Genomic DNA, 25,829 nt, shown 5'->3' with positions numbered 1-25,829 from the left:
TCATCAGCTTCTCTGTAAAGCATGTCTGGATATTGATCATTGAACAGATCCTCCATTTGACCTCCTTATTCTGCTTTATTTACTTTTTCTTTTATGAAGCTGCGGTGTGTCTTACTTTATCAGCCCTCAGGCTCCACTCCTCGTCAGCCTCCCAGCTCTCATTACAGCAGTTTACTGAAAACATGACAGAGAACCTGCAGGAGAGCCAACGTAAACACACACTCCTGCTGTTTGCTCAATGGCCTTCTTTATTTACAGACAATTCCTAATAACACACAATACTTCACCTTGCAGTGTCCGACCAGAACTGATTAGCATTCAGTGATGAATGAAAACCCTAGTTTGGACCGACATGAATGTGATGAGTTTTTCTAAAATATACAACTAGTAACTGCTTCCTCCGCGACCCGACCACGGATAAGCGGGAGAAGATGGATGGATGTAACTATTTATATTACATAAGTGATACCTTATATCGAACTAACCAACCAATTCACTCACTAACTAAATTACAAACCAACCAACTGTCATACTTACATACCAACTAACCCTATAACTAACCAACCAACTATCTAAATTCAACCAACCAACTAACTAAATAACTAACTAACTAACTAACTAGCTTACTTACATACCAACTAACCCTATAACTAAACAACCATCTAAATTCAACCAACCAACCACCCAACTAACTAAATAACTAACTAACTAGCTTACTTACATACCAACTAACCCTATAACTAACCAACCATCTAAATTCAACCAACCAACCACCCAACTAACTAAATAACTAACTAACTAGCTTACTTACATACCAACTAACCCTATAACTAACCAACTATCTAAATTCAACCAACCAACCACCCAACTAACTAAATAACTAACTAACTAGCTTACTTACATACCAACTAACCCTATAACTAACCAACCATCTAAGTTCAACCAACCAACCACCCAACTAACTAAATAACTAACTAACTAGCTTACTTACATACCAACTAACCCTATAACTAACCAACTATCTAAATTCAACCAACCAACCACCCAACTAACTAAATAACTAACTAACTAGCTTACTTACATACCAACTAACCCTATAACTAACCAACCATCTAAATTCAACCAACCAACCACCCAACTAACTAAATAACTAACTAACTAGCTTACTTACATACCAACTAACCCTATAACTAACCAACCATCTAAATTCAACCAACCAACCAACCACCCAACTAAATAACTAAATAACTAACTAACTAGCTTACTTACATACCAACTAACCCTATAACTAACCAACTATCTAAATTCAACCAACCAACCACCCAACTAACTAAATAACTAACTAACTAGCTTACTTACATACCAACTAACCCTATAACTAACCAACCATCTAAATTCAACCAACCAACCACCCAACTAACTAAATAACTAACTAACTAGCTTACTTACATACCAACTAACCCTATAACTAACCAACCATCTAAATTCAACCAACCAACCAACCACCCAACTAAATAACTAAATAACTAACTAACTAGCTTACTTACATACCAACTAACCCTATAACTAACCAACCATCTAAATTCAACCAACCAACCAACCACCCAACTAACTAAATAACTAACTAACTAGCTTACTTACATACCAACTAACCCTATAACTAACCAACCATCTAAATTCAACCAACCAACCACCCAACTAACTAAATAACTAACTAACTAGCTTACTTACATACCAACTAACCCTATAACTAACCAACCATCTAAATTCAACCAACCAACCACCCAACTAACTAAATAACTAACTAACTAGCTTACTTACATACCAACTAACCCCATAACTAACCAACCATCTAAATTCAACCAACCAACCAACCACCCAACTAAATAACTAAATAACTAACTAACTAACTAACTAACTAGCTTACTTACATACCAACTAACCCCATAACTAACCAACCATCTCAATTCAACCAACCAACCAACCACCCAACTAACTAAATAACTAACTAACTAACTAACTAGCTTACTTACATACCAACTAACCCCATAACTAACCATCCATCCATCCATCCATCTTCTCCCGCTTATCCGTGGTCGGGTCGCGGGGGTAGCAGTTCCAGCAGAGAGCCCCAAACTTTCTTTTCCCTGGCGACATCAACCAGCTCTGACTGGGGGATCCCAAGGCGCTCCCAGGCCAGCGAAGAGATATAATCCCTCCACCTGGTCCTAGGTCTACCCCTTGATCTCTTCCCAGCTGGACGTGCCTGGAACACCTCCCTAGGGAGGCGCCCAGGTGGCATCCTAACTAGGTGCCCGAACCACCTCAACTGGCTCCTTTCGACGCGAAGGAGGAGCGGCTCAACTCCGAGTCCCTCCCTGATGACTGAACTTCTCACCTTATCCCTAAGGGAGACACCAGCCACCCTGCGGAGAAAACCCATCTCGGCCGCTTGTATCCGCGATCTCGTTCTGTCAGTCATGACCCATCCTTCATGACCATAGGTGAGGGTAGGAACGAAAATGGCCCGGTAGACAGAGAGCTTTGCCTTCTGGCTCAGCTCCCTTTTCGTCACAACGGTGCGGTAAAGCGACTGCAGTACCGCTCCCGCTGCTCCGATTCTCCGGCCCATCTCACGCTCCATTGTTCCCTCACTCGAGAACAAGACCCCGAGATACTTGAACTCCTTCACTTCCCATAACTAACCAACCATCTAAATTCAACCACCCAACTAACTAAATAACTAACTAACTAACTAGCTTACTTACATACCAACTAACCCTATCAACCAACCACCCAACTAACTAACTAACTACCTAACTAACTCACTAGCTTACTAACTAACTAACTAACTAACTAGCTTACTTACATACCAACTAACCAACCAACTATCTAAATTAAACTAACCAACCAACTAATTCACTAACTAACTTACAAACCAACTAACCAGCCAACTATCTTAATTACATACCAACTAACCTATTAACTTACTTAATTCAACCAACTGACCAACCAACTGACCAATAAACCAACCAACCTAACTAACTAACTAACTTACAAACCAACACACTATCTTACTAACATACCAACTAACCAACCAACTATCTAAATTCAACCAACCAACCAATTAAATAACTAAATAACCAACTTACAAACCAACCAACTATCTTAGTTACATACCAACTTAAATACCAACCAACTGTCTGAATTCAACCAACCAACCAACTTACATACTAACATACTAACCAACTAACTAACTAACTAACTAACTTACAAACTCACAAACTAACTACCTTACTAACTAACTAACTAGTTGGATCAGCTATGGTTGTTTTCTGTCTCTGATTGGGAATGTTTACAACAACATATGATTTGAATGTCTTTTGTTTACGACTCTCTTCTCTTCCTAAATCTCTCCCTGATATCTCCTGTGATTTCCCCTCTCTGTGTTTCAGGTGTATTCCTGTGACGCTGGTTCTGAAGGACCCTCAGTACCCGGACCAGGATCTGGGTTCTCTGGACCTGTCCGTCACCCTGACCCCCAAAGACAGTCCTGTGGAGGAGAGGAGGGACTCCACTTCCACCGTACGTACACCGACCATCATCACTCTGGATTCATTCATGTTAACGTCAAGGGACTATCTTTATAAATGACTAGTTATAAGTTATATTGAAGAAAAGGGATCTGTTAACATTCAAAGATTCAAAGGTGTTAAGGTGTTATCATCATATGCACAAAGCTGTAGAAATGGCAATGAAATTCTTCTGACCTGAGCTCCTCCAACGATGCAACATATATAATAAAATACAAAATACAAAGTGTGCAAAAAGTCTATATACATGTAAATATAAAATACTACGTTAAGTTATATCGAAGAAAGGGGATGACTGCAGGAAAAAGTAATTGAGATCTTCCCAAAATGTATTTACTTTTTGAGTTCTGAGACACAAGTATGAGATTAATCTCAGAAAACAAAAAATCTAAAAAAAAGAAATCTTATATTTTCGAACTTTTTCGCAAACAAGTCAGAATATCTTTTTTTTTGTGAAACCCGAATTTTACTCAGAACAACAAAAGGTTCACAAGTGACCCTAATCCTCTTCCGTAGGTTAATGATAGAGCACATTTAAATATCAATGGATTCAAGCCATGCAGACGTTTTACCTAAACCAAATGTGTGATTTAAATCTCAGACGATACCTGATTTATTTCTCAGACTTAATTCCTGAGAAATTAGTGATTTTTCAATCTCAGATATCTATAAATTACTTTCAGCATTTTTACTCGTAAATGTTCCACTTTACTGTCAGTGCTGGCCAAGTAGTTTTCTCTTCAAATGATACTGATTTTTAATTACAATGGCCCTAAGACTTCATATACAACTTGAGTGACTACACAGTAAATAGGAAGGTACAGCAGAATAAAAATACATTTCTACTAAATAAAATATTGACATCTTTGTCAAACTTTGTACATTTAGCTGTTTTCCTTTTGAAACGTTTTCCTTAAAAATAACTTAGTAAGTAAAAGATGTGTGGTGTTTTTCATTTAACAGCAACATGTCACCACATACGGAGGATCGCAGGTGGACATTACTCTGTTTTAAGGAATCACTTCACTAATCCATTAATCCACTAATCCCTCCAACACTACTGGATTACAACATCACTATTAAGAGGGAAAGACAGCTCAGCACAATCTGTTACATCACACACACACACACACACACACACACACACACACACACACACACACACACACACACACACACACACGTATAAAAACAGGATTTTTGTTTCACTTTCTTCAGTATTTTTCTCTCTTTGTGGTGCGTTTGTGTTCCTGCAGCTGAGAAGGGTTCAGACGTACCGCTGGAAGCCGTATGTGAATAAAGTGAGTGTAGTGGAGATTAGGCTCTTACAGCTTCACCCTGAATCACCCCTTTAACCTCAAATAGATAACGGGAGCCACGGTGCATTCGAGGGCGCGGGGCGGCCATCTTTGAAGGATAACGTCTATAGCTATAGTAACGTCTATAGTAACGTCTAGTAACGTCTATAGTAACGTCTATAGTAACGTCTAGTAACGTCTATAGTAACGTCTATAGTAACGTCTAGTAACGTCTATAGTAACGTCTATAGTAACGTCTAGTAACGTCTATAGTAACGTCTATAGTAACGTCTATAGTAACGTCTATAGTAACGTCTAGTAACGTCAGCAAACGCCAATATCTATCGGCTTTTACAGGTCAGCTGTTTTGCGTCCGAAACAGTACGGGAACTTCATTGAAGCATTAAAAAAAGTCATGTTTCTTCACTCGCTGTAAAAAAGTCAACAAGTTGCGTTTGCTGGTGTCCTTCAAAGATGGCCGACTTCCTGTAGTTTTGTAGTTCTTGTAGTTTTCCTTGTAGTTTCGCTTATGAAATATAGAAGTGTTTCCCTCACCATTGATATTAAAATGGCACTGAAAGGGACTAAAGACATGGGTTAAGACTTTATTTTGAAGCCACTGTGAATGCATCATTCATAAATGAGTGGAATTAGTGTTAAAATAGAGATATTTCCATTGGAGTTTGGAGAGACCAACAATGAACAACTAAAGAAAGTGTTCAACATGCAGAGATAATAATAACCCTAACAAAATATGATTTGAATGCCTTCCAAGTGGCCAGAAATATCAAATAATGCATAATTACCTTCTAAAAATGGCATGAATGTAATATTTACAGTGTAAAATATACTTTTAATCGCTAAATACATTTTATCTACCAATAATATAACCTTATTTTTAATATAAAAGAGTCAGTGTTTCATACAGTTGCTTATATTATGCTCGTATTTTGAAAATGAACTACACTTTCTGCTCGTTTTTTGCACAGTAAAAATGTCTAAGATTTTGTCCAAAGCAGTAAGACATAAAACACAGCCGGTCTGGTGCATATTTGAGTCCGTGTAAATGAATCATCAGGCAGTGACAGCCTGTGCTGCAGAGAGAGAGAAACCACAATAAAAGAGAGAAGAAGAATAATAATACATATCCAGCACATCCTCCACGGCTTCCATCTATTTCCAGATGCTTTATTCATGGAGATGTATTAAAGTTGCAGTACACCCCTCTTCTGTTTTAGCTGCTTGTAGTTAGCAATAATAATCCTGTAGCCCCCCCTAGTGGTGAACACATGTATGTGTTTTAATTTCTGTGATAATGTGAATAATGTTCCAATAATTATCATTCACAAATTTGCAATATCTGTCAAAAATATCCCAATTAGTTATTTTGTCCTAGTCGTAGTTTTCAGCAGAGGTGGGAGAAATACTCAGATGTGGTACTTGAGTAAAAGTAGAAGTACTCATATCGTGTACTTGAGTAAAAGTAGAAGTACTCAGGTATTGTTCTTGAGTAAAAGTAGAAGTACTCAGGTATTGTACTTGAGTAAAAGTAGAAGTACTCAGATCTTGTACTTGAGTAAAAGTAGAAGTACTCAGATCGTGTACTTGAGTAAAAGTAGAAGTACTCAGATATTGTACTTGAGTAAAAGTAGAAGTACTCAGATCGTGTACTTGAGTAAAAGTAGAAGTACTCAGATATTGTACTTGAGTAAAAGTAGAAGTACTCAGGTATTGTACTTGAGTAAAAGTAGAAGTACTCAGATCTTGTACTTGAGTAAAAGTAGAAGTACTCAGATCGTGTACTTGAGTAAAAGTAGAAGTACTCAGATATTGTACTTGAGTAAAAGTAAAAGTACTCAGATCGTGTACTTGAGTAAAAGTAGAAGTACTCAGATATTGTACTTGAGTAAAAGTAGAAGTACTCAGGTATTGTACTTGAGTAAAAGTAGAAGTACTCAGGTCTTGTACTTGAGTAAAAGTAGAAGTACTCAGATCGTGTACTTGAGTAAAAGTAGAAGTACTCAGGTATTGTACTTGAGTAAAAGTAGAAGTACTCAGATCTTGTACTTGAGTAAAAGTAGAAGTACTCAGATCGTGTACTTGAGTAAAAGTAGAAGTACTCAGATATTGTACTTGAGTAAAAGTAAAAGTACTCAGATCGTGTACTTGAGTAAAAGTAGAAGTACTCAGATATTGTACTTGAGTAAAAGTAGAAGTACTCAGGTATTGTACTTGAGTAAAAGTAGAAGTACTCAGATCTTGTACTTGAGTAAAAGTAGAAGTACTCAGATCGTGTACTTGAGTAAAAGTAGAAGTACTCAGATATTGTACTTGAGTAAAAGTAGAAGTACTCAGGTATTGTACTTGAGTAAAAGTAGAAGTACTCAGATATTGTCCTTGAGTAAAAGTAGAAGTACTCAGATCTTGTATTTGAGTAAAAGTAGAAGTACTCAGATCTTGTACTTGAGTAAAAGTAGAAGTACTCAGATCTTGTAATTGAGTAAAAGTAGAAGTACTCAGGTATTGTTCTTGAGTAAAAGTAGAAGTACTCAGATCTTGTACTTGAGTAAAAGTAGAAGTACTCAGATCTTGTTCTTGAGTAAAAGTAGAAGTACTCAGATCTTGTCCTTGAGTAAAAGTAGAAGTACTCAGGTCTTGTACTTGAGTAAAAGTAGAAGTACTCAGATATTGTACTTGAGTCAAAGTAGAAGTACTCAGATCTTGTAATTGAGTAAAAGTAGAAGTACTCAGGTCTTGTACTTGAGTAAAAGTAGAAGTACTCAGGTATTGTTCTTGAGTAAAAGTAGAAGTACTCAGATCTTGTCCTTGAGTAAAAGTAGAAGTACTCAGATCTTGTCCTTGAGTAAAAGTAGAAGTACTCAGATCTTGTACTTGAGTAAAAGTAGAAGTACTCAGATCTTGTAATTGAGTAAAAGTAGAAGTACTCAGGTCTTGTACTTGAGTAAAAGTAGAAGTACTCAGGTATTGTTCTTAAGTAATAGTAGAAGTACTCAGATCTTGTCCTTGTGTAAAAGTAGAAGTACTCAGGTCTTGTACTTGAGTAAAAGTAGACGTACTCAGGTATTGTTCTTGAGTAAAAGTAGAAGTACTCAGGTCTTGTACTTGAGTAAAAGTAGAAGTACTCAGGTCTTGTACTTGAGTAAAAGTAGACGTACTCAGGTCTTGTTCTTGAGTAAAAGTAGAAGTACTCAGGTCTTGTACTTGAGTAAAAGTAGAAGTACTCAGGTATTGTTCTTGAGTAAAAGTAGAAGTACTCAGGTCTTGCACTTGAGTAAAAGTAGAAGTACTCAGATATTGTACTTGAGTAAAAGTAGAAGTACTCAGATCTTGTAATTGAGTAAAAGTAGAAGTACTCAGGTCTTGTACTTGAGTAAAAGTAGAAGTACTCAGGTATTGTTCTTGAGTAAAAGTAGAAGTACTCAGATCTTGTACTTGAGTAAAAGTAGAAGTACTCAGATCTTGTACTTCAGTAAAAGTAGAAGTACCAGAGTGTAGGAATACTCTGTTACAGTAAAAGTCCTGCATTCAAAATGTTCCTCAAGTAAAAGTATAAAAGTATTCTCATCTATTAAATGTATGTAGTAGTGTTACTTAAAGGTGGGGTAGGTAAGTTTGAGAAAGCGGCTCGAGATACACTTGTTGTTATATTCAACACATCCTCACTCCCAGGTCGGCCTATGTTGACGTTATGTCAAGTCCCCTGTCGGCTTTTTCCAACGCAAGGGGGGGGGCCTTAGCGTCCATTTTCAACGCAGGGGGGGGGGGCTTAGCGTCCATTTTCAACGCAAGGGGGGGGGCCTTAGCGTCCATTTTCAGCTTTCCGGGATGTCCATATGCTTCTATGGACGCTCATGGAAGCACGGCGTTCGTTTGTGTCGGCTGCCCTTAAAGGCAATGTGAGCGTCCATTCTCATTGGATAACGGAGAATTGTACACCCGGAAGCAAGTATTCCCCTTACTGTCGATTGATTTTACAGTGATATCTGCACTACAAATATTTCTTCGGAGTAAAGGATAGCAGAAGACACTACACTACCCAGAATCCCCAGCTATCGTTTGGACTACACCATGTGCTCTGTTTGACAAACCCTGTGATAGTCCTCAAGCTCTGTGATTGGAGAGTGTGCTCCGAGGGTTACGCCGAGCCTCGAACAGCACTTGAAATGGGATGGAATCACGGCAGACTGTCCAAAACTGGATTTGAACGGGTCCACCGCGTCCCCCCCTCCCCCACCCCGTCCCCAGAACTACACATGCTGGCTATTCTGTTTCGCAACATGTTCTCTATCTATGGCACGTCTCTACTGGGAGTTGTAGTTTTAAAAGACGTTTTCGTATTTCCCATAATAAGATGTGGTTCTAATGGCTTCATCGGTCTGCGACCTTCAGCACTCACTGGATCGGTTCGCAACCGAGTGTGAAGCGGCTGGGATGAGGATCAGCACCTCCAAATCTGAGGCCATGGTTCTCAGCAGGAAACCGATGGACTGTCCACTCCAAGTAGGGAATGAGTCCTTACCCCAAGTGAAGGAGTTCAAGTATCTCGGGGTCTTGTTCTCGAGTTAGGGAACAATGGAGCGTGAGATGGGCCGGAGAATCGGAGCAGCGGGAGCGGTACTGCAGTCGCTTTACCGCACCGTTGTGACGAAAAGGGAGCTGAGCCAGAAGGCAAAGCTCTCGGTCTTCCGGGCCATTTTCGTTCCTCCCCTCACCTATGGTCATGAAGGATGGGTCATGACCGAAAGAACGAGATCGCGGATACAAGCGGCCGAGATGGGTTTTCTCCGCAGGGTGGCTGGTGTCTCCCTTAGGGATAAGGTGAGAAGTTCGGTCATCAGGGAGGGACTCGGAGTTGAGCCGCTCCTCCTTCGCGTCGAAAGGAGCCAGTTGAGGTGGTTCGGGCACCTAGTTAGGATGCCACCTGGGCGCCTCCCTAGGGAGGTGTTCCAGGCACGTCCAGCTGGGAAGAGACCAAGGGGTAGACCTAGGACCAGGTGGAGGGATTATATCTCTTCGCTGGCCTGGGAGCGCCTTGGGATCCCCCAGTCAGAGCTGGTTGATGTCGCCAGGGAAAAGAAAGTTTGGGGCTCTCTGCTGGAACTGCTACCCCCGAGACCCGACCACGGATAAGCGGGAGAAGATGGATGGATGGATGGATGGAAGAAGTTGCCAGTATTGAACTGTGTACATCCCTGGAGGTTTAGGGGATAGGAAACACTCACATTTAAAACATATAATTAATAAATGGGTGAAAATTGCTTGTGCCCATAATGGGCAGCATTAATATATATACACACATGCCAGCTAAGGTCAGAAGAGCTTTATTTAACAGCTGGTCTTATGTTTGTGACCCCTGTTGTTAATTGATAACATTACATTACATTAATTGAAAAGCCTGAAACATGCACTTGTCAAGGTTCAGAGGCACATTTTGCAAATATGGCAGTAGCCATCGATCATCTTAAGATAAGATATACTTTATTGATCCCAAGTTGGAACATTTGCGTTACATCAGCATGTGTAACAGTTAAAATGCAGTGGTGTTTATTTGTAAATCATTTAGTATAATCACACAAATTCTGTGTTTTATATTTAACAATTCTGTGTTCTTTATTTATTGATTGTTCAATACCTGACAAGGTCGGAGATGAAAATATCTACATACATCTTATAAGAGTATAATACATTATGTATAATATCAGTTAAAATAATTGCTTCAACATAGTTAACATTGCTGGAGGTATGCACAAATATTGATAGATGTCTTGTAATGCACTATTGAGGAACCTGCGACCCAAGTTTTTCATTCAATGCATAACTACACCATAGTTGTGTAGGCCTATATGATATGTCAATAAACCTTAGAAAATCATGAAATCTTGAAAGGGATGTGCAAAATAGTCATTATATACAGTCTTTAATGAACTATTAGTAGAGAATAACGAGTAATGAATATACTTTATAGGGATCCTATTAATATCTAATGATAAAAATAATGATATTCAATAACATGCTTTAACCACTAGGTGTCCCTTTATATCAGCTGTGCACCTTTATGGTGTAAATACAGCCTATCTACCAATTGGATCAAATATAAAAGTCAGCCGAATTAGTGTTGATACTGCAAGGAGACGTATTGTGTGAAAATAAATGTAAGATGTTGTTTAATGGCTGATATATTTATGATCCACGTCACGTTTTCAGTTCCTCATGTTTGTCTAGAAGTCTTCTCATCAGGGCTCTATAAATACAGAACTACGGCAGATATGTAATATTTAATGCAGCTGAACCGTGTATTACAATGCCGTTATGTGATGACTTCCAAAGAGAAAAGCAAGCACACTCGGAATAAAGTATTATTGTATTTGTTTTCAATGTTTTCGGTCTGTTTCCGGTATTTGTTAATGACGATGTGCTGTGAGATGTGAGACTGGAATTGCACAGGGGAAAATAACGTAGGCTATCTTTAGATGCGGATTTTGTTAAACTAATATGTTTTCGCTGTGGACCAACACTATACATTGACGGGGAAGGGGGTAGCAATAAAGATAACACCATTAAACAGTTACACAACATAACAGAAATAATATCGATAGCAGCGTCCCTAGCAACCACCTTGGTAACAATGAAAACGTTATGGACGCAATTTCCTGAAGTAATCTTCGTAATAACTAGCAAACTAAAGATCATGTGCATCCACTGCACACATAATCTGAAATAACAACTCATATTTCTCGCATCAAATGACATCAAAACGCATTTTAATGACCAAACTAACTTTAAAATAGGCATTTTCCATCGAGAATAAAACGAAGTTCGGCCATGTTTTTTTTTTCTTCAGGGAGAAATTTGAAGATCACGTGACGTCAAACAGAGCACATGGTGTAGTCCAAACGATAGCTGGGGATTCTGGGTAGTGTAGTGTCTTCTGCCATCCTTTACTCCGAAAACATATTTGTTTCTCCGAATCGAAGAGGAAAAATACAAAAGCATTGCACACAATTTAAACCAATCAATGTTGTGTAATTAACAAGGATAATCTGGTGTTTTTTAGTCGATGAGTAGTGCAGATATCACTGTAAAATCAATCGACAGTAAGGGGAATACTTACTTCCGGGTGTACAATTATCCGTTATCCAATGAGAATGGACGCTCACATTGCCTTTAAGGGCAGCCGACACAAACGAACGCCGTGCTTCCATGAGCGTCCATAGAAGCATATGGACATCCCGGAAATCTGAAAATGGACGCTAAGGCCCCCCCCCTTGCGTTGAAAATGGACGCTAAGGCCCCCCCCTTGCGTTGAAAATGGACGCTAAGGCCCCCACCTTGCGTTGGAAAAAGCCGACAGGGGACTTGACATAACGTCAACATAGGCCGACCTGGGAGTGAGGATGTGTTGTTATATTCCATGGAATGCTCTCAACATCCCGATAGCAATGAATATCTGAAGTGCTTTGAAGCCGTAGCGCTGTAAAAAGCACGACCAATCGCCTGAGCCGGCTAAAGTAACTGGATGGCCTACCTGCCTGCCAGCCTTCCATCTGGGCACACACTTACCTCGTGCCCTCATTGGTCATGTGCGCGTTCATGTGTGTTGGAGGAGGGGCTCTGTGAGGAAGTGGCAGATTTCTTCCGGCAGTGTATTTTCAAATTCTAGCGCACTCGAGCTGGTTTCTCCAAAATTACCTACCCCACCTTTAACAGTGGTGTAAAGTAACTCCACTGCATATGTTAAATAACTTTCAACACAGAAGCTGCACTGTTTGTTCCCCCCTTTTAAACTATATACAGTATAGCTATGTTGCATGAATATAAAACAGCTGTAGTGAGCTTAGTGACGGTTACTCTGTGTCTCGCTTTAAAGCAGGGGTGGGGAACCTCCGGCCCCCGGGCCGTATACGGCCCGCGAGACCTTACTACGGCCCTCGAGGTAATTTATACGCAAAAAAGAAAGAAATCTAGACCGTAAAAAAATTAAACAAGCGAGTGTCTGTTTTTCCTGACCAAGGTCAGGGTCCTTGAACACATCACGAGCCTAACGTGTCATCACGTGTATTATGTCTCGTCTGACAGGGGTGCAGTTCTGACCATGGTTCTGACGGAGAGCACCAGAACGCCGCTCCGCCACTTCCACAAATTGCAGTATCCATAAGGAGCCGTACACATGCTGCAGTTTCTGCGTGTCTGTGTCTTTAGTTCAAAGCCCAGTGGCGATCTGTTCATCTGTCATTCTGATCAGTGGTGTAGTGGGGATTTCTTTACTGGGGGGACGCTATTTTAATTAGGTCATCCCAAACAATGCCACACAAGTGCGCATGCGCGCAGTGCACTCACAAAACGGGCAGACAGGTCCACAGAAACTACCGGTATGCTTAGTCCTACTTTAGTTACTGTACTGCAAAAAGCAGACGGCGCTGCGCTCAACACACACACACACTCAAAACCATGGACACACTGGCACATAAGTTACATAAACAATTTATAGGCCTAAATTGCATAAGCTACAGTATTGCAACTAAGCAGACAGTGCTGCTTCTCTCTCTATCTCTCCACTTTCAACTTTAAATCTATTTAAAACTCATAACAAACAAACAAAATGTCCAAAGTTGTCCTGAAATTAACTTATTAAATAAACAAAACGAAAAATATAGCCATACTTATGCAAACAACATTGAATCTGGACTTGACATTATTCTGATTATAATTGCAAATAAGCAGACAGCGCTACCGCGCTGCCACACACACACACACACACACACACACACACACACACACACACACACACACACACACACACACACACACACACCTTGGATTTTGAAGACTGATAAATCCGAAATGGATGAACATACTTTGCAGCCCAGTTTCCCAGCTTTGCAGTCTATCCACGGGTATGCCTCTTGTTTCCTCCGCCACATCTCCTCCGTCCTTACCTCTGGGAAAGGTGAGCTTGAGCTAGCCAGGGGAACGTTGCTAGCGCAGCTAACGTGCACGTTAGCTAGCATTATCCACGTCTTTAGGCGGCTCTTCTGATGATGTATTACTAGCAGCTTCACTTGTAGCTTCGGTGCTGCTAGCCTCTTTCTTCTTGTGAATTATATTCTTTTTAGAAAAGAAGTCAAGTAAAACATGTTAGCCTGCCATTATAGAGCTTTTTCGTTAGTGTTCTTGAGGGAAGGAGCTGCCGCAAAATCAGCGGACGCGGCGAGCTGGCTCGCCGTGGGTGTGTCAGTGACCGCGGGGTCACGAGCGAGATGATGAATCATACTTTTTTTAAGGAAATCGTTTTTATTTTTTATTATAATTACTGTGAAATGTATTATGTTTTCGTCATTATTACAACAAATACACACTTGCAACTGATAACACTGGCAATGATTTTATATTTATTAGACTTAAAAAAAAGATCATGCTCCAAATAAGTGGGGGTACGGCGTACCCCCGCGTCCAACGCCCACTACACCACTGATTCTGATCATACAGTCAATAACTTTGTTGTTATTAGCATCTGGTTAGCTAGCTATGCTAACGAATATAAGAAGCTTTTTCTACAACCAGTGAGGTAAAGGCACATCTTTACATGATCATTATAGTTATAAAAAAATAAGAGAATAAAGTAAACAGGTATAAAATACTATATTACGGTAACAAAAAGTTGTTATTAATAAACAAGAATACAGTTTGAAAGGGGAGTGATTTGTAAAATATCCATAAAGAAAAAGAAAATCTGCTTACAGTTCTGTTTCATATGGGTGTTGAGAGATGTATCCATAGATCTCCTAATGTTGCTCTCAAAGTGCACCAGATTGATGCTTTTAACTTCAACATTTAAAAAAAAATCTTCCCGGGGGAGAACACCCCCCTAGACAAGGTTAGGTCCCCACTTAAAACATGTTCACATGGATAGGAAACTAAATACATTTGCACACATCTTGTGTCCATATATTTCTGTTTGGGTGGTCATGCCACAACACTGCACGTGCATGCACGAGTCATGGTAAGATATCTGGATTAAGAGGTTGCTTTTTCTTTGCACAGCATGAAAGAAAGGCCAAATGAATGGGCTGTGATTTTAGTATTTTTAAGCAGAGGTCAATAATTTGTACGGCCCTCGGAGGATGTTGGAAAAATTGAAATGGCCCTTGAGAGGAAAAAGGTTCCCCACCCCTGCTTTAAAGACATGGCCTCCAAAATAAAGACAGCATAACATTATAACATTAAATACAAAAGTAATCTTTTATTCTAAAAGGGACAGTCACTGTGTAGCAAAAATACATTTACAATGTTCTCCAAATATAAACTTAGGCAATGTCATACACACACATGAGGACACATCTTAATATTAATTCAGTAACGTACAATAGTAGTAGTAGACACTCACAATGTGAGTTGAAAAAAAGGATCAGCCTCTCACTCTTTTGTATTGTTTCATTGGACATGTTCCAACATTGAAACCATTTGCAGACGTCTTGAAAAGTGCAAATTGCTTCTTTGTGAAGGGCAGGTTGGGATCAATACAGAACTTCTTCAGACATACAGTTGTGATTCTGTAAGAAAACAATTGCATATTGTTAGAAACACAAGAAAACAAAGAGTCATTAATTTTAAGCCACTTTCACACCAAGTACTTTGCGGTACTTAGTTCCCGGTATTTAGTCCCGCCGAACTCTTTAGTCCCTGGAACCAGTGCTTGAATTGGGCCGGTACTCACCGGTACGCAGTACCGGCACTTCTGATTTTTACCCATGTGGTACCGGCACTTCTTACTGAGTATACTGCCACCCGAAGTCCGGGAGTCCCCCGGAGTTGGAGGCTGGCTTCAGTAGAAGCTGCTGGTTAGCGTCTTCTGAGTAAATCGCCAGAAGCGCCGACACCTCCTCATCTCCACCGCTCCCATGTTTTTTTGTGTTGCCATGAGTTATTCTCTCTCCTTTGGTACGCTGGGCTAATGCTAATAATGCTAATGCGAGCAAATAAAATGGTGGCTTCACAAAACATTTGGGAGTTTTACGGGGCGTGGTTTGCAATTCGCCCAGCCAATCAGAAATTGGAACCTTTTTCTCCCCAGGAAAGTCCCGCCTCTCTAGCAGGGACTGAAAAGGGGGGAAAAGGTTTGCGTGAACTAAGTTCTAGTGCCAGATATTTTTGGTGTGAACGCAAAATCCCAGGAACTATCGGAACTATTCCTGGGAAAAGTACTCCGGTGTGAACGCGCCTATAGACAGTTTACATGCTGGTTAACTAAACAGCTCTCTCTGGTGGGGTTTTTGGTTTTACTAAATAAACACTGGGTTTATTCTGTGATCTTTTATTCAATGCTTTATTTTCAAACTATTTATTTGACTGTTTGTTGCTTTCGTTCCTTGATAAGCAGCTGGCACTGTATGTCCTGTCACCACTGTATACATGTGATTTTAAATGTGTGAATAATGCAGTGCGTTGAACATGCATTCAGTGAACCTTAAGACTAGAAACATTGATTCAAGATTATAGTATGAAAATGTAGTCCATTTACCATTAACAAGTAATAATTCATTTTAAAAATAATAATGTAAGGTGTGTAATTGCTACAATATGAGCTACTTTTACTTTGCTTTTATTATTAGTTTCCTTAATTATTACATTCATTTGCACCAAAAAAATGTTTGAATAATATAATATTTAAGCAATATTTATACCTTGTATTATTGCTAATATAGAAACTAAGAAACACACGGGTGTATTAGAGTAACATGCACACGTCTATAAACTTACACAATTGCTCGGGATTCACAGTCACTCGGGGTCTCCGCCACGTGTTTCACCATTCGTCTGGGAATTTGTTTTGTAGTGAAGCCATTACAACATCCATCCTTTGGTGTTGATGGTCCAAACAGAGCTGTGAACACAAACACACACTTAATACCAAACACAGTTTACAGCTCACAGAGAAATCCAGCAGAGATACTGACCGGCAGTGCAGTGGCGCAGGACGCAGATCAGAAGTACGAGAGTCACCAGAGTCTTCATAGTTCAGAGATGGTTCAGAGCTTCTGTTGGGATGCAAGCTTATAATCTTCAAGGATTGAAGTGTGATAGAAACCTGCTCTGTGCTCCCTGTATTTATACAACTCCTGCCTCCAACAGCCCCCCATCATTGCTGAGCCGTGTTCTCAGAAAGCAAAACAACTGGTTCTTTCTTTCTGTTTCAGCTATTTTCTGCAGAGGAAATGTGACGTCAATAATTATGTAATACAATTCGTCAAAACGTTTTACACAGAACATGGATAGGGCTTTTGATTGTTGCTTTCTCTTTAGATCAATCAATCAATCAATCAATCAATCAATCAATGTTTATTTATATAGCCCAATATCACAAATGTTACATTTGTCTCAGTGGACTTTACAGTTTGTACAAAATATCAGTATGACAATACGACACCCTCTGTCCTTAGACCCTCACATCGTACAAGGAAAAACTTCCAGAGAAAACCCACAGTTTAAAGGGAAAAATGGGAGAAACCTCAGGGAGAGCAACAGAGGAGGGATCCCTCTCCCAGGACGGACAGACGTGCAATAGATGCCGTGTGTAAATTGAAAAGATAATACATTTGCAACATAGGTAGTCCAAATGTTTGGAAATGCATGTGTGTATAATAGGAAGATGAATCCACGAGGATATCCATCCAGGACCTATGATCCAGGACCACAGCCACGACTCAAGATCCAGGACAGAGGAGCGCAGGATCATCCATGACTCCGGATCCCGGCGTATACAGACACCAAAAAGAAAGACATTTGGGGAAGCTGGGTTAATCGGAACATGAGAGTACACAGGTATAGACAGAGAGAAGGAAGAAGTAAGATGTCCCCCGACAAACTAAGCCTATATCAGCAAAACTAGGGGCTGAATCTAATCAGCCCTAACTATAAGCTTTATCAAAAAGGAAGGTCTTAAGCGCGTAGATGTATCTGGATATAACTGTGGAATTATGGAAGGACTTTTATCTGCAAGCTCTTACTTTAATATAACTTTAAATCTCTGTTAATTGCTGCAAAAATATGTCTTGGTATCCCAGATTAAAAACGTAACGGCATGTTTCTTAATTGTAATAAAATCACAAATATAAGCACTGCATTGAAATGCATGTTGAATGGCAGTGGGGAAGTGAACATTGACTCCATACTTCATTACACTTTTCAGAGGTTAAATGATGCAAAACATATAATCAAAATGATCGTTCCAAATATTAGTCTTAGTGCTTAGTTTCACACCAAGTACTTTGCCGTACTTAGTTCCCAGTACTTAGTCCCGCTGAAGTCTTTAGTCCCGGAACTGTCCTAGCAGATCGCGTTCACATTGGAATAATTTCCCTGAGAGAAGATTACGCAGATGAAGCCGCTGACGTCACTTCTTCTTCTTCTGCTTTGGGTTTACTGGCAGGCCGCAAACAACTTCACGGCGTGTACTGCCGCCCAGAGTCCCGGAGTTGGAGGCTGGCTTCAGTAAAAGCTGCTGGGTCGCGTCTTCCGAGTAAATCGCCAGAAGCGCCGACACCTCCTCATCTCCACCGCTCCCATGTTTTGTTGTGTTGCCATAAGTTAGTCTCTCTCCGTTGGTGCGCTGGGCTAATGCTAATGCTAATAATGCTAATGCGAGTAAATAAAATGGCGGCTTCACAAAATATGTCAGAGTTTTACAGGGCGTGGTTTGCAATTCGCCCAGCCAATCAGAAATTGGAACCTTTTTCTCCCCAGATAGTCCCGCCTCTCTAGCAGGAACTGAAAAGGGGGGAAAAGGTTTGCGCAAACTAAGTTCTAGTTCCAGATGTTTTTGGTGTGCATGCAAAATCCCAGGAACTATCGGAACTATTCCGGTACTCCGGTGTGAAAAGTGCCTCTTTACTTTTTTCTAAATCCCAGATCTTTCTGACTCTTTTAGGCATTGCATTGTGGGACATTAATGCACACATTAAAAAATCAAGCATGTTTAAGTAATAGATGCTGTACATCATAGCAGTACTAAATAGTAAGCATAATGGTGGAATTTTTCAAATTAGGATGAACGGCAACATTCAAGTACTAGATGCAGGTTAATGCACCACTAATAATATGAAGCACTGACAGTAGCCACGGCACTTGTACTTTAAGCACAATGTGTTGCTAACACTACTGTTCTTTTACTTCGATGAGGATTAGAATGCAAGACTTGTAATTAAGTCGTTTTATACTTTTATATCGCTACTTTTACTGAAGTCGATTATTTTAATACTTTTTCCTCCACTGAGCTTTAGTAGCCATGGTAATAGAACAGTACATTGTAGGTGATAATATTTCAGCAACAATATAAATATATTAATCTGTAGCACTTCAGGTAATATTGGAAGTTTAAGCATTATTAGTAGTACATTAGTAGCGTATTGTAAGAGCTGAGATTGAGTTAACATGATAATAATAATAATTCATTCCTTACATTTATTATAGCACTTTTCCAGATGCTCAAAGCGCTTTACAAATACACATTACACACATATCATACATCAAACGGTCATGTACTGTGGACAATACCCACAGGAGCAAATTCAGGTGAAGTGTCTTGCCCAAGGACACAACGGCTTTACAGATGATGGGACTTTCTCTTCCTCATCCGTTTACAACAGAAAAATGTACATCAGCATTTCTGAGAACAAAGTGTAGCTGGATTTACACTGAAGAAGTAATTCACAGAAATGTGTTTTCACTTCATCATTCTGATTATATGATGACATAGGCAAGGCAAGTTTATTTATATAGCACTTTTCAACACAAGGCAATTCAAAGTGCTTTACAAAAAATGAAAGACATTAAGAAAATGGCATTTAAAATCAGTCATTAAAAAGAAAAGCTAATAAAATAAACATTAAAAGAAAAAGTACATGGATAAAAGTTACAGTGCAGTCTAAGATATGAATAGTTCAATTAAAAGCAGCGACAAAAAGAAAAGTCTTCAGCCTGGATTTGAAAGTAGTCAGAGTTGCAGCGGACCTGCAGGTTTCTGGGAGTTTGTTCCAGATATTTGGAGCATAATAACTGAACGCTGCTTTACCATGTTTAGTTCTGACTCTGGGGACAGAAAGCTGACCAGTCCCTGAAGACCTGAGAGATCTGGATGGTTCATCATTTAGCAGGAGGTCAGAAATGTATTTTGGGCCAAAACCATTCAGTGCTTTATAAACCAGCAGCAGTATTTTGAAATCTATTCTTTGACACACAGGAAGCCAGTGTAAAGACTTCAGAACAGGAGTGATCCACTTTCTTATTGTTAGTGAGGACTCGAGCAGCGGCGTTCTGAATCAGCTGCAGCTTTCTAATAGATTTTTTAGTGAGACCTGTGAAGACACCATTGCAGTAGTCGAGTCTACTGAAGATAAAAGCATGGACAAGTTTTTCCAAATCCTGCTGTGACATTAGTCTTTTAATCCTAGATATATTCTTTAGGTGATAGTAGGCTGATTTAGTAACTGTTTTAATGTGACTGTTGAAACTCAGGTCAGAGTCCATGACTACACCTAGATTTCTGGCTTTATCTGTTGTTTTGAACATTGCACACTGAAGCTCAGCGCTAACTTTTATACGTTCTGCCTTGGCTCCAAAAACCATTACCTCAGTTTTATCTTTGTTTAATTGGAGAAAGTTCTGACACATCCAGTCATTGATTTGTTCAATGCACTTACTCAGTGTTTGAATTGGAGCATAGTCTCCTGGTGAAATGGTTACGTACATTTGGGTGTCATCCGCATAGCTATGGTAACTTATTTTGTTGTTTTTCATTATCTGAGCCAGTGGTAGCATGAAGAGAAGAGGCCCCAAGATGGAGCCTTGAGGAACCCCACATGTCATATTTGTCAACTCAGATTTGTATTTACCTAGAGAAACAAAGTTGTTTCTGTCCTTTAAGTAGGATTCAAACCAATTTTGAACTGTTGATAAAAGTCCCACCCAGTTTTCCAGTCAGTCTAGTAATATGCTGTGGTCAACAGTGTCAAACGCAGCACTGAGATCTAATAATACTAACACTGAAGTTCTGCCACTGTCTGTGTTTAAGTGGATGTCATTGAAGACCTTTACAAGAGCAGTCTCAGTGCTGTGGTTTGGACGAAAGCCTGACTGGAACACATCGAAACAGTTATTTAAATGCAAGAAATTACTCAACTGTTGAAAAACAACTTTTTCAATGATTTTACCTAGAAATGGGAGGTTTGATATGGGCCTGTAATTGTTCATTACTGAAGCATCTAGATTATTCTTTTTTAAGAGCGGTTTAATGACTGCAGTTTTCAGAGCCTGTGGAAAAACACCTGAGTGAAGAGATTTGTTTACTATATGAAGTAGATCTGAGGCCATGCAAGGCAAAACATCTTTGAAAAACCCTGTTGGAATAATATCAAGGCAGCAGGAGGAGGATTTCAGAAGTTGAATAATGTCCTCTAGGTTTTTATCATTAATAATAATTAATAATTCATTAATAATTAAATAATTAATAAAAGTGGAGCTATCTACTTTTTAATATCCCTCTTGAACGGTGAATAAAGTGTTATCTTCACCTATAATATTACATCATAATTTTATTTTATGATTATATCATTAATATCATTCAGAAAAAGGCAGCAGAAGTTATTGGATACATTTAGTAAAGTAAAAAGTACAATATTTCGTCTCTAAGAAGAAGTAGAAAATATGAAATAGCAGAATACATTTCACAAACAGTATTTAATTAATTGTATTTCAACCACCAATACCCCTTTAACACCAATGCGGTTCCAGGGCCGGTTCGGAGCTGGAGCTTGAAAAGCACCATTTTATCCTGTTCACACCGCAGCGGAGCCGCCTCTAAGCTCCGGAATCCGGTTTGTTTCAAGCACCAAAAAGTTGTCGGTCTAGAAAGCAAGCATATGTCACGCCTACGTCGGATCTGGACTGTGTCCAAATAACACGTGACATCCGCCTTTCCGCCAGCTTCAACATGATCTGTGGAAATAACATTGAGAATCAGTTGTAATGTTATACCAAAGTAATTAATGCTGCAAAGCTGGGTATTTTGAGCTTGGCGCATGCAGAGGCTAACAACAGCTAGCTCTAACGCCATCGAATAGGACGTATATTTACCTTCTTTCTCCTACGGAATCGTCGTTGAAGTTGATTATGATTGTAAGAACTTTTGAATGTAGCATGTAACGACTGTAAAGTTGGTAGTAAAGTCGTCCCATTTGTTCCATTTTGTTTCGACAGAGCAAAACCAAAACGAGTAGCGCTTCAACACAATCTGCCATTGTTGTTGTTGTCGATGTGAGGGGTTTCCGCGCGGTTTGGCTTTATGAAGCAGGCACGCAAACGGTACGTCATGACGCAAACGATGACGCAATGACGCAGCACCAGTCGGGCTCTGAGCGGTGTGAACAGAGCGGGAGCTGAACCGAAGAACCGGTTCTGAAGCTAGAACGGGAAAAGCCTTGGTGTGAAAGGGGTACAAGTGTCTCACAGTTAGTTTGTCATCCAGGCTCTGGTGATAAACTTTTTCTTTAACAATCAAAGGTCAACACACAAGGTGAGTTAGTATTATATGCATGGTCATTTTGTTTCTGAAGTATACCGTTAGTACCAAATTCATTGCAATTAGTAGTTGTTTAGATGTTTCACTTTGAACGACTTCTATTTGACCATGAGACATTAATGATCTGTCAAATTCATGACAAAGTTCAGTGCCTCAGTGACGGAGAGAGACATGGTTCCCAAGCAATCTTTTTTTGGAGGATGAGGAAGTGAGCTTTCAATGAGGGAAGTTCTGCCTGTTTCTTTCCAGCAGCATGGTTATAGAAAGATTGCTGAGGAAAGACAAGGACGTGAAAGAAGTCAAAGAAAACGACTGCGTAAGACAATTTTAGAGTTGCATTACTCCCATTACACTGAATTTGTAATACGTGTTATAACTGAAAGCAGCCAGTCATAAAGTCCTATATGTTGTATTGAAGCCATGGATAGACAGACTGGAACCTACTTTATTAAGTGCATACATTGGATGCAAGGTTGCAGTGTTGGTACTCAGATTCTATACTTAAGAAGAAGTAAAATGGTCTTAAAGTTCTCCATTACATGTAAAAGTCCTGATTTCAATATTTGACTTAAGTGAAAGTACAAAAGTATTAGCATCAAAACATACTAACACAAAACGTACTCAATCTGCACAATGTCCCATTTCACAATAATATAAACAACAGCAGTTTTATCAGGTAAGAGTACTTCAAGTATACAATTACTTGTTGCAGAATGGATATTTTCACAGTATTATATTATTGTGGTTATTAGGTTATCCTGTTTTTATACATGTAAGAGCATTTTAGTATTGTAGCTTGTCAATGTGGAGCCATTTAGATACGTGAAATACTGTTTAGATTAGTAGTACATTACACCATATCAGCAAATATGTGTTTTTTGAGTAAAGTAGAAGTACTCAGATCTTGTACTTGAGTAAAAGTAGAAGTTCTCAGATCTTGTACTTGAGTAAAAGTAGAAGTACTCAGATCTTGTACTTGAGTAAAAGTAGAAGTTCTCAGATCTTGTACTTGAGTAAAAGTAGAAGTTCTCAGATCTTGTACTTGAGTAAAAGTAGAAGTACTCAGATCTTCAACTTGAGTAAAAGTAAAAGTAGTCAGATGTTGTTCTTAAGTAAAAGTAGAAGTACTCAGATCTTGTGCTTGAGTAAAAGTAGTACTCAGATCTTGTACTTGAGTAAAAGTAGAAGTACTCAGATCTTGTACTTGAGTAAAAGTAGAAGTACTCAGATCTTGTACTTGAGTAAAAGTAGAAGTACTCAGATCTTGTACTTGAGTAAAAGTAGAAGTACTCAGGTCTTGTACTTGAGTAAAAGTAAAAGTACTCAGATCTTGTACTTTAGTAAAAGTAGAAGTACTCAGATCTTGTACTTGAGTAAAAGTAGAAGTACTCAGATCTTGTACTTGAGTAAAAGTAAAAGTACTCAGATCTTGTACTTTAGTAAAAGTAGAAGTACTCAGATCTTGTACTTGAGTAAAAGTAGAAGTACTCTGATCTTGTACTTGAGTAAAAGTAGAAGTACTCAGATCTTGTACTTGAGTAAAAGTAGAAGTACTCAGATCTTGTACTTGAGTAAAAGTAGAAGTACTCAGGTCTTGTACTTGAGTAAAAGTAGAAGTACTCAGATCTTGTACTTGAGTAAAAGTAAAAGTACTCAGATCTTGTTCTTGAGTGAAAGTAGAAGTACTCAGATCTGGTACTTGAGTAAAAGTAGAAGTACCCAGATCTTGTACTTTAGTAAAAGTAGAAGTACTCAGATCTTGTACTTGAGTAAAAGTAGAAGTACTCAGATCTTGTTCTTGAGTGAAAGTAGAAGTACTCAGATCTTGTACTTGAGTAAAAGTAGAAGTACTCAGACCTTGTACTTGAGTAAAAGTAGAAGTACCAGAGTGTAGGAATAATCAGTTACAGTAAAAGTCCTGCATTCAAAATGTTCCTCAAGTGAAAGTAGAAAAGTATTCTCATCAAAATATAGTGAAAGTAGCGACAGTGAAAGTAGTCGTTGTGCAGATTGGTCCATTTCAGAATAATATATATGATATGTTTTATAATGATTGATCATGAAAGTGTTCTCAAAGCTGGTGAAGGTGCAGCTAGTTTGAATGGCTTTGTATACTGCAGGGTAGCTGGTGGATTTACTCCAGGTGGAACTAAAGTCTGATTCAACACTTGATTATATTTCACATCATTCATCCACATCTGTGAAGTAACTAAAGGTATTAAATACATGTAGTGGAGTAAAAGTACACCATGTACCTCTGAACTGTATTGGAGTAGAAGTACAAAGTAGCACAACATTTAAAGTACAAGTATCTCAAAATTGTACTTAAATACAGTAGGCCTACTTGAGTAAATCTACTTAGTTACTTCCCACCTCTGGTAATCAGCACTTTAGTTATAACCACTCTCCCCCCTGCAGTTGAAGTAATGTTTGTTGATGTATATTCAGACCATGCTGCTCAGGAGATCCTGGAAGAGATCTAATAAGGTAAATCTTCATCATCATCATCATCATCATCATCATCAGCTTCATTAGCTTCATTAGCTGCTCCTGCACACTGATCACCTCTCTGTTGATTCATCACTGTTGTGTTGCTCATTTCAGTGTTTTTGTGGTGTACAGTTCATATAGACGTCTACCGTGTTGTGTATTCACATTTTTAAATGTCGTGTGTTGTGTCTGCTGTCATTAACATCCACTCTGTGAGCAGGACCATGTGCTTCAAACTGTTAACTAACATGTTGTAATCATGCTAATAAGATGTTACAAGGCTAAAGTTGCTACCAGGCTACTATTTTATTATGGGGCTAACATCCATCTATCAGGCTAACATACCGTATATTTTCAGGGCTAACATCATGTTGTCATAGGGTGACCAGACGTCCCCGTTTTCCGGGGACAGTCCCCGTTTGTATTGGCCTGTCCCCGGTTGAAATTGTCCCCGGAAATGTCGCCGTTTTTTAAAAATATAAAACACATAGCAAGGTGAAATAAAACGTTTCATGTCAGGAAACACTGGGTAAACACAGACTGTGGTCAAGCCAGCCCCCACTTCGGAAAACACACTCAAGCCAGCCCGCACGTTGTATGTTGTGCGCGAAAATCCCATGCATTACGGTAGAGGCCTGTAAAAACTGCCTTCAAAATAAAAGCGTTTACTCGGTCAATAACAAATATACCTAAAAAACACACCAAACATATTCATATATACTGGAGCTTAAATTAAGAAATATGTACTATATAATATGATCAATAATAATGTAAAACAAACTACGTATAACTACCACATTATAACTGAGTGAATGTACAATGTAAGGATACAGTTATGAAGACATATCTGACATT

At 39.2% G+C, this 25,829-nt stretch overlaps 2 protein-coding genes across 6 annotated transcripts in view; one reads left to right on the top strand and one right to left on the bottom strand.

Annotated features, from left to right (window-relative positions):
- Window positions 1-25,829, top strand: part of LOC117547551 (multiple C2 and transmembrane domain-containing protein 1-like) — a 48,689-nt gene that overhangs the window by 6,137 nt on the left and 16,723 nt on the right. For 3 of the 5 annotated variants that reach the window (XM_034218383.1, XM_034218384.1, XM_034218386.1), the window contains exons 5-6: window positions 3,456-3,585; window positions 24,933-24,971. In XM_034218383.1, the coding sequence (XP_034074274.1) occupies window positions 3,456-3,585; window positions 24,933-24,971 (169 nt within the window). The remainder of the gene's footprint in view (window positions 1-3,455; window positions 3,586-24,932; window positions 24,972-25,829) is intronic. The other 2 variants (XM_034218385.1, XM_034218387.1) reach the window with 1 other exon arrangement.
- LOC117547552 (C-C motif chemokine 18-like) lies at window positions 15,152-17,188 on the bottom strand. Its single transcript, XM_034218388.1, has 3 exons — window positions 16,867-17,188; window positions 16,670-16,793; window positions 15,152-15,462 (listed from the first exon to the last, which is right to left on the bottom strand). Exons 1-3 carry the CDS (start codon window positions 16,922-16,924, stop codon window positions 15,318-15,320), a joined length of 327 nt encoding a protein of 108 aa, XP_034074279.1. The 5' UTR covers window positions 16,925-17,188; the 3' UTR covers window positions 15,152-15,317.

This window comes from Gymnodraco acuticeps, unplaced genomic scaffold (genome assembly GCF_902827175.1).
Source record: "Gymnodraco acuticeps unplaced genomic scaffold, fGymAcu1.1, whole genome shotgun sequence".
Classification (NCBI taxonomy): Eukaryota; Metazoa; Chordata; class Actinopteri; order Perciformes; family Bathydraconidae; genus Gymnodraco; species Gymnodraco acuticeps.
This window is presented reverse-complemented; position numbering and strand designations above follow the sequence as displayed.